At 36.8% G+C, this 12,946-nt stretch overlaps 2 protein-coding genes across 4 annotated transcripts; both read left to right on the top strand.

Annotated features, from left to right (window-relative positions):
- Positions 1 to 1,870: 1,870 nt before the first annotated feature.
- Positions 1,871 to 7,065, top strand: LOC111794765 (E3 ubiquitin-protein ligase BIG BROTHER). 3 transcript variants are annotated; one of them, XM_023676903.2, is made up of 10 exons: positions 1,871 to 2,024; positions 2,684 to 2,781; positions 2,855 to 3,003; positions 3,415 to 3,643; positions 4,005 to 4,039; positions 4,429 to 4,473; positions 5,097 to 5,224; positions 6,115 to 6,223; positions 6,511 to 6,601; positions 6,821 to 7,065. In XM_023676903.2, exons 3-9 carry the CDS (start codon positions 2,866 to 2,868, stop codon positions 6,559 to 6,561), a joined length of 735 nt encoding a protein of 244 aa, XP_023532671.1. In that variant the 5' UTR covers positions 1,871 to 2,024; positions 2,684 to 2,781; positions 2,855 to 2,865; the 3' UTR covers positions 6,562 to 6,601; positions 6,821 to 7,065. The 3 variants fall into 3 exon arrangements, with proteins under 3 accessions (XP_023532671.1, XP_023532670.1, XP_023532672.1); XM_023676902.2 differs by having other exon boundaries at positions 6,511 to 7,065; XM_023676904.2 differs by lacking the exon at positions 1,871 to 2,024 and adding an exon at positions 2,057 to 2,201 and having other exon boundaries at positions 6,511 to 7,065.
- Positions 7,066 to 9,673: 2,608 nt separating this feature from the next.
- Positions 9,674 to 12,918, top strand: LOC111795008 (uncharacterized). Its single transcript, XM_087124321.1, has one exon. The coding sequence runs from the start codon at positions 9,674 to 9,676 to the stop codon at positions 12,668 to 12,670; it is 2,997 nt and encodes a 998-aa protein (XP_086980447.1). The 3' UTR covers positions 12,671 to 12,918.
- The last annotated feature ends 28 nt before the right edge of the window (positions 12,919 to 12,946 follow it).

The following is a 12,946-nucleotide window of genomic DNA, read 5'->3' as shown; positions in this document are numbered from 1 at the left end:
GCAGTGTTCTTTTTCTTTTCATACCTTGGTTGTAACTCATCGAACCATTCTCATGAATGTTCAGCCTCCAACTTTTATGGAATTGAACGCCCAACTCCATATGTGACTTCCTCGTTCTTTTGAATTCTTGTGTTCTATGCATATATTCACCAAGTTTTGATGGACCAATTCGTTTGATCTTTTATTGGTTTGATATTAGTTCACCACATATTTAGAATACTCAGGGCTGTACACCTGAACGACCTTCTGTATAGGACGATTACAATTTTGTACTGAGACATAACATTGAGCTTGAGAATACAATTCAGTACCCTTCTTTGTTTGATCCTGAATGAGATCAGATTTGAAGACATAACATTGAGCATGAGAATAAAGAACATTGTACATTTCTTCTTATCGGCAGCCATTGAATCTTGAATTAAAAGTAAAACTATTATTCTGAAACATGTTCTATATTCTGCAGAGAGTTGGGTCGGCAATAATTGGCTGAACATGGTGTCCATTGTTGTAACTTTTGCAGACAGACCACAAGAATGGAGAATATGATTAATTGTTTCTTTCCTTGCACGCCATGCATCTTAGCTCCATTCTCTGCTCATTCTTCTCTCCCACTCATATTTTCTCACTTTTGGCCATTTCTTTGACAGATCGCAGACTTTAATAGCTATCAGCGGGAGGGGGCGCCCTTCAGAAAATGATTGAACGACAAAATCATGGCAATGGATGAACTCTCTTTTCTGACAGTGTCAGCTGCGGTTTTACTGAGATGATCATCTAAAAAAGTTCCCAAATAATGAGTTTTCAAGTGTAATCTTTTGACCTCCATTACACACCGTACTGAGAAACACGCTGTTAAGTTGAACTTAATATAAGAGTTTTCTTTAACTTTGAGGTGAATTTAAAGCCACCCATTTCATTTCTCTGTTGATTTCTAGAAGAAAGATGCAAACTTTGGTAAGCAGCCGCAAAGATTCAAGACATTGTCAGCCTCCACACCTACTCTCTTTTTAGGCTTGGTAGAAGTGGTTTTGGTGGTTAAAACAACCAAATTCCTTGCCAAATGTTAATTTCCTTCCTGAGTTTTGAGTTCTGGGTTGAGATATAATATTTACATAATATATCTTACGCATTATATCTTAATATCCTTTTTTTTATAATTTGATTTATAGTATATTATATTTTATTCTCAATATTTAATTAGTTACTATCCTATTCAAAGGATATCAATATCAATGAGAATATACGCTTCCCAATTTTATTTCTATTTTTCATCCTTTAACATTTTGTTCAATAATTTTTGATATTATTGAAGACTATTTTATTTCAATTTTTGGGATCTAACTATGATTTTAAAAATTAATATTCAGACAAAAAAAAAAAAAAAAAAAACGAGAAATAATTGCTTTCAAGATCTATATATATATAGATCAACGATGGTAGCCTTGTAGGGTAGATGATCAAACAATCCATCTTTCAGATGGAACATATGCTTTATTGACTAATTATGTTCGGATAATCCATCTTTCAGATGGAACATATGCTTTATTGACTAATTATGTTCGGATTTTTATGCGATTTAAAATTTAAAATTATTTAATTCATGAAAATGATTGTTTTAAATAAGATTTTTTATACGAACCTATAATGTTTTAATTAATTATGATGATTTTTATTATCATAATTAATTTTTTTTATTGACCCCTGAGAAATTATAGAGTAATTAATGTCTTATCTATTAAGATAGGTTGTAATTATCGTAAAAGAGACATTAGTGGGTGGTGAAGTGCAAATGCAGTTGATCAAAAAGGCACCAACTCGAAGGTTGGCTTTTGAGCCACGTCATTGCACATGCCTTGGTTAAAGGTTCCAAAGACAGACAGCGTGTTAGAGAGAGAGCGTTTTCAGTTATAGGGAGCCCATCTTATTTCTCATCGCTTTCCATTTTCACTACCACATTCTGCACAGAAATCAGAAGCACGAAGAGGAAAGTAGCACTGCTCAACCGCTGCGCAGAATCCGCCATTGTTGGTTTCTTTCTTTCTTTCTTTCTTTCCTTCATTGTTCTCTGACACTTGCAATGCATTCTATATCGGTTTCTTTCATCTCTTTTCTTAATTGTGTTTGATTACTGATCTGCTCTCACTCCTCCTCGCCGAAACTGTGTAATCTCCGCCTTGCGAGTGAGAAATGAGAGGACGGAGGTTTGAATCAGAACACTACTTACTACAATGGAATAGTCCTTTTTTTTTTTTTTTTTTTTTTTTTGTACTGTTTATTGCCGGAGATTAAATTTATGGATTAAATCTCGAATAGGAACCAACTGTTTAATTTCTGCGTATCTCTACTCGAGGTCGAGGACTTGTAGCACATTAGATTTTCTCTTTCTCCTGGAGCTTTCTGATAGCTTGACCAAATGGTGCCATCTATCAAATGTCGATTTTAGATGACAATATGATTCTGGAAGATATGACTCTTTTTGTGTTTCCGATCAGCTTTAGAAATAGTTTCTCATAGATTGGCACCCGTAAATGAAAATAAAATTTATCTCCTGGAGCTTTCTAACAGCTTAACCAAATGGTGAAGTGCATGCACTACTTTATTTCGCTTGTGATCTAGAATTACAATTGCAATTGCTTTAGTTTTCTCGTTGTCTTCATTTTATTTCTAATTTTCTTATTTGCAGGTGTGGCTCAAGGACGGGTACTTTACTGAGGATTAGGAATAAATTTATTGCATGAAGTTTTGTCAAGAATGTGTTTGCAGAGCTTTCAGGAAGATTAGGTTTGTTACTGCCGATATATTTTCCCTTCGATGCAATATTACTTGTGCCTGAAGAATATTCCTGTTGAAACAGAGCTATCTAAAATGAGCTGGAACTCAAACATCGAGGTTCACTGCATGACTAATGGTTATCCGTACAGCACGGCTTCTTTTATGGAGTACTTTGAAGGTCTCACATATGATCATGTGAATTTCATTTTTTCTGGTCCCTCACATTCTCAGGTACTAAACATCTCTTTGATTTTGGATGGCTTCCTTGGATCTCTTGTCTGTGAACTAGATTGAATGAACTCATTTAGATGCTGTTTTGTCTGTGCCTGCCATTCTGTAGCACTATACTGAAAATAAGTTATTTGACGTTACTTGTTGCCATGATGAGATCGTGCCCACTCTCTACTGTTTCTTTGCATTGTTGGTTGTTCTTTTTGGATACTCTCTCTATCTCTTTCAAATTGCTTCCCTCCTCTTAATATTTGTTGACAATTTACCAATCAAGAAGAAAAGGAAACCAATCTACATTTCATCTTCTAATTACTGATGCATCTTGCTTTAATATGTCTAATTTTTATAATTCCAAATGTATGCAATGAATTCCCTAACATGGGATTATAATATTTTCATTCATTCATTCAGGAGACTGTTTGTCCAGCAACTAATTCAAGTTATTACAAGTTTGAGCATGCTGATTCTTGGAGCGCTTCTTGCTTTGATACTCAATCATTTGAGGTACAAGGTCATGAGTCCGCTATTGATGAACATAGGATGCAGCAGGAATTCTCGACAGTCCCAGATGAACAGAGTTTAGGAAATAGAGCGCGGGAAGAAAATGTGAATCCTGATATGGCCAGCAATAGCATGGAATGTAAGAATTGAGATCTAATTTGTTTCAAATTTTCAAATGATACTCTAGCATATTTGTTTGTTAATTTGAAGTTTCCAAGTTAAAATAATTGAACATCAATTCAGATATTGAATGTAAATGTTCTATAAAATTACATGCTGCAAAGATTGTGGTTAATGACTCTATTTTGATTTTTTGTCTATTATTTTTTCTCTGTTTGCGTGAGTTAATAAAAAATAAAATAAAATAAAAAAAGCTATTCTTTGTCATTTTTTTAACATTCTTGGTTGTTTGCCTCTTGACCTCTTTAAGATGCAATTAAAATTATTATGGAATTTTAATTAATAGTTCCCAATTCAAGTATCTTCCGTTGCTTTTTCAGGCCCTCGGAGGCATTCAAATTATCACGAGTATCAGGTCTGCAGCTTTTGATTCATAAAGTTGTTATGCCATTAAGTTTACAGATTTAGTTTTATTGTAAGGTTGTTGATGAATTATCTCACTTTTAGCTTGTGACCTTGTATTTTGTGGGTATGCATGATTGCAATCACGCACATGCTTGTGTTGTTGCATAAAATAAAATTATTCTTCTAAGACGTAAGATTGGTTCATCTGAAATTACTGAAAGAAAGTCGAGGTAGAGAATAGAGTAGAAATTCATTTCTAACCCAATGCCTACAATCTAGTTGGTGGCTCAGATTTCCTTACTACTTTTTGTTCCAGCTTTTTATTCAAGGCCTAATAGACCTGGAACTGACTTCTAAATAAATGCATTCCCTAATCAGTTCCATTTTTGAAATATGCAGACTATTTGGCAAGATATTATTGATCCTGATAACATGACCTATGAGGTTAGTGCGGCAGATAGTTTTCTTTCCTTGTTATTTTTGCTTATCCCCACTCAAATATTCTTCTCCTGTAAATTTGCGTGTTTAAGCGTTCTTCACTGCCTATTTATTATATAAATATTGCTAATTGAACTGTTATTAACTTACTATGGTTGCTAAGAAGTCCTTGCTGATGTACAAGAAAATGGAAAAACTTGTAGCCCATTTATTATATATGAATAGGCTTTGTTTTAGATGCTTTCATCCTAAGGTAGAAATGCAAGAAATGGTAACTCAGATTGATTTAGTTGTTTATTCTGCACGGTGGTCACGGATACACTTCTAGCTTTTTTTTTTTATCCTTGAACTTGCTTCCTTGGAGAGGGCCTTGTGTTTTAGAAAAGAGAAGCTTGCTGCTTTGGAGGGATTTGCTTGTTAACGCTGCTTTTAAGAATTTAAAGTTTATTAGATTGGAGCTCAAGGAACCAGCTGTAGATCCAATTTATACATTTTGGAATCATCAAGGGGATATGCTGAATAAACGCAAAATCTGTCTGGATAACTGTAATCTGTGAAGTCAAGTGTATGCCTCCTGAATTATGTAGATCTCTTCAATAAAGTGACAGTTTAAAGCAACTTACTTTCAGGAATTAGTAGATTTAGGCGAGACAGTAGGAAGTCAAAGTAGAGGTCTTTCGCAAGAATTGATTGCATTGCTTCCAGTATCAAAGTTTAAGTGTTGGCTTTTCTCAAGGAAGAAATCACGCACTGAAAGGTAACACTAGATTGATTGATTATCTTATCCCATATGAATTTTTAAACTTTTCTTATTTTTCCTTTGATTTTGAGGATTGTTCCATCTACCAAGATGAATCTGAATTCTGCAATGCTTGCAATTCACTTTTAAATGTTTAGGTTAACTATTATCCTTGGGCATGCTACAAAGTTCACTGTTTTTATTTCCTAAAAAAATGTTATCGTACTGTTTTAGTAAAGCGTTTCTCCATGTTCTTTTGGATATATGTTGAATGAGCAATTAGCTATTTGCTAACCTGACCGATGTCCTATTTAGCCATTAGCTAACTAAATTAAAAGATGTCTAAAATTGGTAATTACATGTGATCTTACTGAGTCAATTGAGTTTTCTATAAGATGTTTGATATTTATGCCCGTTAAGGACGTTATAAAAATTAAGATTGCATGTACCATTGTCCTAGGAAGCTGTGGGCTGTTACATAGATCTATAGTGATATGCACCCATGAAGAAGAAAGCCTCCATATGTAGTAATACTTACCAATACCCTTATATATATTGCTTAATAATGATGTCCATGAATTCTAATATTTTCATGCTCATTATTAATGCTAAGGTTCATCTATAATTATGTCATATGAACTTTCTTCAGAGTGGTTTGGCTGAGTAGCCTACGTCTGCTATTCACATCAGCACCATTTATTTGATAACGAAGAATACAATGATCATTCGATCCAAGGGGTGTACAAGTTTTTCTAAAAAAGCTAAGAGAATACTCCCAAAAAGCTTTTGAACCTTTTTCACCCAAAAAACTCGAGTCATAATCGATCTCACCCAAAGTATGTATCTTGCATTTGAAAATATTTGTTAACAAGATACATCTGACTACATCAGTCTTGATTTGTACATAGGTGTGTAATATGCCAAATGAATTACAAATATGGAGATCAAAGGATCACTCTGCCGTGCAAACACAAATACCATACCAGTTGCGGGAGCAAGTGGCTTAGTATCAACAAGGTGAGATGTTCTGATATCTTTTATCCTTGCTTTTTTGGGGATAATTTTAGGCTTTGTATGATATCCCTTTTATTCTTTTAGAATTATGCTTGTTATCTTACAACTTCTTTACTATAGTTTTCATTGAAGAAACGTTTGAACTAGCAAATTTTTTTTTTAAAAAAAAACAAGTTTTTAAATATTGTTTTTCAGTTTTGTTTTCAAAACTTGAATTTTAAAAGCAATAAGAGAAAGTAATCACAATTCAATAATTTTAGCCAATTCGTTACATAATCTCTCTGTTCCAGGCTTGCCCCATTTGCTACACTGAGGTTTTTGGTGACATTTCAAAACGTTAAAGAAGCTATCAACATCATGAGAAAGGGAACCCATCAAAAGGTTTGAGTCATTCATTTTGAAGATACCAATTTCGTTTGCTTTCTCATCTTCTACTTTGTACAATCGTCGTACGATAAACGAAGTGCTCGACTTCTATACAGAGGATTGTAGAGTAAAGAAAAGATTTCTTTTTTTTTTTTTTTTCTTTTTTCAATTTGGCTCATGTTGAACCACGGCGACTTGGTTTTGCCTTCACCAATTACAATTATTTCTTGTTAGTTGGAGGGCATAACTGAGGGACAAAAGATGGTCAAGACTCAATCCAGTTCATTTGCCTCATCGTGCTCCCTTGTTGAAGCTATGGAACTAGTCCTTTTTGTTTTTTTGTTTTTTAAATTAGCAAGTTGAGGTATCGTAGCTGGTAATTATACAGAAAATCATTATTTCATACGTTGGTATTGAACTTTGTTTTTATTTATTAGCTTGAGAAGAACTTTGGAATTTAATTCACGTTTTCATACTCATTTCAAATTGATTGTTTTCATATATAATCATTATTTTAACAAACCTTGAACATTTAACTGATCAAAAAAAAAAAAAAAAAAAAAAAAAAACTTGTTTATTGTTGATTTATATGAATTTTGGAATCTGTAGATAGGAATGCTTTTAGTCTAGGAACAGTGTATTAATCATAATATTGAGAGTTGGGTTATATTTTAATAGTTTGACCCCAATTTATTTTATTATTTGAACTCATATGATACCCGTGAAATAGAATTTGAGATGGGAAAATATTCTTTGGCTAATTTTTATTATAGAATAGGGAAAAGTATGCAAAATAGGAGAGCATGACTGAATAACTACCTCACAATTAATTAGTAAACACCAGGTCCAATCACCTGCAAATCAATTCATGTTACTAATTTTCAGCTCTTGTTGGGTCAACATCTTAAATTCATGAAAAAAAAAAAAATAATGGCCTGATCTAACTTCATTTAAAAAAAAATTAGATTATAAGTTTTAGCTTTCTTTAGGTTTGTATCCACAATTCTTTGGGATCCTTCCTTTCTTCAAATGGAATGAACAGAGATAGAATCAGACCAATTCTCTAAATGATTTTCTGGATATTCCTCAATGTCCCGACTATTCGCGGAACGCGAGAAGAAGATGAATAATCATCCGCTTCCGAAAGAAATCGAAAAATTCCTCGGGAATCCGACCTTCATATGGGTTTGAATCCTATTGAGAGGTTCACTAGAGATCAGAAATTGTTGAAAAAAGAACAGAAGTTTCTTTTGTCCCTTCCGCGATCGGAAAATAAGGAAATAGTTAATATATTCAAGATAATTATGAATTTACAAAACCGTGCTCAATAAGTCTCTAAATTTTATAATTTACTTTAAAAGCTCACTTTCACCTTCAATCTTTAAAATTGTTTAAAAATAATTAATTCATTAATTTTTTCGGAAATATGACGTGACAATTAGTTAAAATGAAAATTTTGAATTCATAATAACATAATTGACATGTATGGCTATTTTATGTCTTCATTTTAGAGATATAAAATTTGTTTTCAAACAAATTTGAAATTTAAAACTATGAATAAATTTTTTGAAAGTCTATACACCGTCGAATTTAAATTATTTAATTTTAAATTCAACATCAGGTAAGTTATTAAATAAAATATCATCAATAATTTTTTTCATTCCATCAATAGAATTTAATTTGGTTTTATACAATCAGTCAACTTATAAAAAAAAATATATATATATATATATATATATATATATATATATATATAAAGGAATTGGTATGAAGTATCAAATTACCCCATAGAATTTAATTTAACTTCATACAATTAGTCAACTTATAAAAAAAATTAGTGGAAACCTGAATTTGGTAGGTAGTATAAATCTAACTCATAAGCTTTCATATTTTTCAATTTGAATTCCATTTAAACCAATATTTCATTTTTTGTTCAATTGTTACTAAATTCATATATTAATTTAATAAATAAAAAAAGAAGCTAAAACTTTATCAAAATTCACAATTTATCATTGCATAAAATTAAGCTCTATTAATAAACTAAGATCTACCATTGAATGAATCTCCCAAAACCTAAAAAAATATAATAATAATAACTTCGTCTCATTTTCCTTAATGCCTCACCAATTTAATACATGATATATGTTCTTTAATTCATTAATCACACATAGTTGTCTTTCTTTAACAATTTTTTTCTTTAACAATTTTTTTTCTAAACAAACACTTCTAAAATTGGTAAAAACAAAAAATAATAACATTGATCTGAAATTTGATGAAACTAAAAGTATAACTAAATTTCTAATAGTAAATAAATAAACACAAACCTTTAAGAAATTTATTCTCACTACCAAATATATATTACTAGAGATAAAAGAATCTAACACGCAAATATTAGATCTATGTTGCATAATTTTATACTCATTATGCAACTCATCCCAATAAATTATTAAAGAGAAAAAATAGAAAGCTTAAAATATACTTTTAGTTATATTTTAGTTAATATCATTTCTGTTCTATACTAAGGTTCAACAAACGTGAAAATTTAAAAACAGAAATGTAGCTTTAATCTTTAAAAAACCTCATTAAGTCAACAAAATTAAAGAAAAATTTGCAACAAATGAGGCAGATATAATGTAATTAAAATAAAAGCGTTACCAAAAGTCAAGAGAGACAACTTTAATTAGAAATTATAACACTGACATGGTAAACCAACCCCCATTTCTATGAAGGAACAAAAATATGCTTAGAACGTGCAGTACTTATTCTCTTAAATTAAGGCCTCAAAGGCATCTCCATCAAGTTAGTTGTCGATGGCCATGATGAACTAACAAACTCAATATTCAATTCAAGCTTCCAAAAAGTCCTATCTCTGATAAGCCAAGATTGAATTAAAAAACTGTAATGCATAGTTTTAGGCCCAAAAAGCTTTCACATTTGAAGATTATTCAATCATAATCTGTCAACCAACAAGGCATTGATGAGTAGTATATAAAGGGTTGGAAGCATACCTTGTAATGCAACTCACACCCATAATCTATTGTATTTGAAGGAGATAGATATCCAGCAATAAGTGGGCATTGCTGGAAGATGGGGGCTATGAAGCCTTTGAGGCATTGGCCTCAGCTGCTCTCGGTGGTGGCGATTTGCCTCATTGCCACCACCGTAGTGACTGCTCAACTCGATGATGATTTGATGTTACCTATCAAAAACCCTGACCTCGGTGGTGATTTACCAAAGCATCATCATCACAATACTTATCCGCCGGTGGATCATCACCATAAACCACCACAGTCGAAGTATGGACACCACCACAAGTCACCACCTCCACCAAAATACAAGCACCACCACATGCCACCCCCACCCAAACATTACCACCACCACAAGTCACCACCTCCATATCTTTACAAGTCTCCGCCACCACCGTCTCCTTACGTCTATAAGTCTCCGCCACCACCTCCATATCTTTACAAGTCTCCGCCACCACCGTCTCCTTACGTCTATAAGTCTCCGCCACCACCTCCCTACATTTACAAATCTCCTCCACCACCTCCCTACATTTACAAATCTCCGCCCCCACCTCCTTATGTCTATAAATCTCCTCCACCACCTCCCTACGTCTACAAGTCTCCGCCACCACCTCCCTATGTCTACAAGTCTCCTCCACCACCTCCATATGTATACAAGTCTCCACCACCCCCACCTTATGTTTACAAGTCTCCGCCACCACCTCCCTACATTTACAAGTCTCCTCCACCACCTCCATATGTCTACAAGTCCCCTCCACCACCTCCCTACGTCTACAAGTCCCCTCCACCACCTCCCTACGTCTACAAGTCCCCGCCACCACCTCCCTACGTCTATAAGTCTCCGCCACCCCCACCTTACGTCTACAAGTCCCCTCCACCACCTCCCTACGTCTACAAGTCCCCTCCACCACCTCCCTACGTCTACAAGTCCCCGCCACCCCCACCTTACGTCTACAAGTCCCCTCCACCACCTCCCTACGTCTACAAGTCCCCTCCACCACCTCCCTACGTCTACAAGTCCCCGCCACCACCTCCCTACGTCTATAAGTCTCCGCCACCCCCACCTTACGTCTACAAGTCCCCTCCACCACCTCCCTACGTCTACAAGTCCCCTCCACCACCTCCCTACGTCTATAAATCTCCTCCACCACCTCCATATATCTACAAATCTCCGCCGCCGCCACCCTACGTTTACAAGTCCCCGCCACCACCTCCCTACGTCTATAAGTCTCCGCCACCCCCACCTTACGTCTACAAGTCCCCTCCACCACCTCCCTACGTCTATAAATCTCCTCCACCACCTCCTTACATCTATAAATCTCCGCCGCCACCATCTCCTTATGCTTATAAATCTCCTCCACCACCTCCCTATGTCTACAAGTCTCCTCCACCACCACCATACGTTTATAAATCTCCTCCACCACCCCCCTATGTCTACAAGTCTCCACCACCCCCACCTTATGTTTACAAGTCTCCACCACCACCTCCCTACGTTTACAAGTCTCCGCCACCACCTCCCTACATCTATAAATCTCCTCCACCACCTCCCTATGTCTACAAGTCTCCACCACCACCTCCCTACGTTTACAAGTCTCCGCCACCACCTCCCTACATCTATAAATCTCCTCCACCGCCTCCCTACGTTTACAAGTCTCCGCCACCACCTCCCTACGTCTATAAATCTCCTCCACCGCCTCCCTATGTCTACAAGTCTCCTCCACCACCACCCTACGTCTATAAATCTCCTCCACCGCCTCCCTACGTCTACCAATCTCCTCCCCCACCACCCTATGTCTATAAGTCCCCTCCACCACCTCCCTACATCTATAAATCTCCTCCACCACCTCCTTATGTCTACAAGTCTCCTCCACCACCTCCTTATGTCTACAAGTCTCCTCCACCACCTCCCTACATTTATAAATCTCCGCCACCACCATCTCCTTATATATACAAGTCTCCACCACCACCTCCCTACGTCTACAAGTCTCCTCCCCCACCTCCCTACGTCTATAAATCTCCGCCACCACCTCCCTATGTCTACAAGTCTCCACCACCACCTCCTTACATCTACAAATCTCCCCCACCCCCTCCCTATGTTTACAAGTCTCCTCCACCACCACCCTATATCTATAAATCTCCTCCACCGCCTCCCTACGTCTACAAGTCCCCTCCACCACCTCCGTACGTCTACAAGTCTCCGCCACCACCTCCCTACGTCTACAAGTCTCCGCCACCACCTCCCTACATCTATAAATCTCCTCCACCGCCTCCCTACGTGTACAAGTCTCCTCCACCACCTCCGTACGTATACAAGTCCCCTCCACCACCTCCGTACGTCTACAAGTCTCCTCCACCGCCTCCCTACATCTACAAGTCTCCGCCACCACCTCCGTACGTCTACAAGTCTCCTCCACCACCTCCCTACGTCTATAAGTCTCCTCCACCACCTCCCTACGTCTATAAGTCTCCGCCACCACCTCCCTACGTCTACAAGTCTCCTCCACCGCCACCCTACCTCTATAAATCTCCTCCACCGCCTCCCTACGTGTACAAGTCTCCTCCACCACCACCCTACGTCTACAAGTCCCCACCACCGCCTCCCTACATCTACAAGTCTCCTCCACCGCCTCCCTACGTCTACAAGTCTCCTCCACCTCCTCCCTACGTCTACAAGTCTCCTCCACCGCCTCCCTACGTCTACAAGTCACCTCCACCGCCTCCTTATGTCTACAAGTCTCCTCCACCTCCATCTCCATCTCCTCCCCCTCCTTATATCTATAAATCACCACCTCCACCATCTCCATCACCACCTCCTCCATATATTTACAAATCTCCGCCTCCACCATCTCCATCACCTCCTCCACCTTATTACTATAAGTCACCTCCACCTCCATCCCCATCACCACCACCACCTTACTATTACAAGTCCCCTCCCCCTCCAGTGAAGTCTCCACCACCTCCATATTATTATAAGTCTCCACCACCACCATCTCCATCACCACCACCTTATTATTACAAATCACCTCCTCCACCGCATAAATCCAAATATCCACACTAGAACACCGCCAACAAAAGTTCACTGAGTCATGGCATTTAAATTATATTAAGTTGTATGAATAATATTAGCCAACTTTCTACATAGAAGGTGAATTTGGAGGCGATCAATTTAATTAATGGTGTGACTGTTCCTGGATCCTTTGCGAGTGTATCATTCCAGAGGAATTGTTGTATTGTTTTTTTTTGGCATCCAAGATCTGGATGCTAAAGATTTGAATTCTATCAATTGTTGTATTTGACTTTACATAATCCTTCGCAAATTCAATTCTTCTGGTTT

The sequence above is a fragment of the Cucurbita pepo genome, chromosome 5 (genome assembly GCF_057944985.1).
Source record: "Cucurbita pepo subsp. pepo isolate OVF chromosome 5, ASM5794498v1, whole genome shotgun sequence".
Taxonomy (NCBI): domain Eukaryota; kingdom Viridiplantae; phylum Streptophyta; class Magnoliopsida; order Cucurbitales; family Cucurbitaceae; genus Cucurbita; species Cucurbita pepo.
This window is presented reverse-complemented; position numbering and strand designations above follow the sequence as displayed.

Coding starts and splice junctions, on each gene's coding strand:
- LOC111794765 (XM_023676903.2), top strand. CDS start 2,866: ATGAGCTGGAACTCAAACATCGAGGTTCACTGCATGACTAATGGTTAT. Junction 3,004..3,414: donor CTGGTCCCTCACATTCTCAG/GTACTAAACATC, acceptor TCATTCATTCAG/GAGACTGTTTGTCCAGCAAC. Junction 4,040..4,428: donor CAAATTATCACGAGTATCAG/GTCTGCAGCTTT, acceptor TGAAATATGCAG/ACTATTTGGCAAGATATTAT.
- LOC111795008 (XM_087124321.1), top strand. CDS start 9,674: ATGGGGGCTATGAAGCCTTTGAGGCATTGGCCTCAGCTGCTCTCGGTG.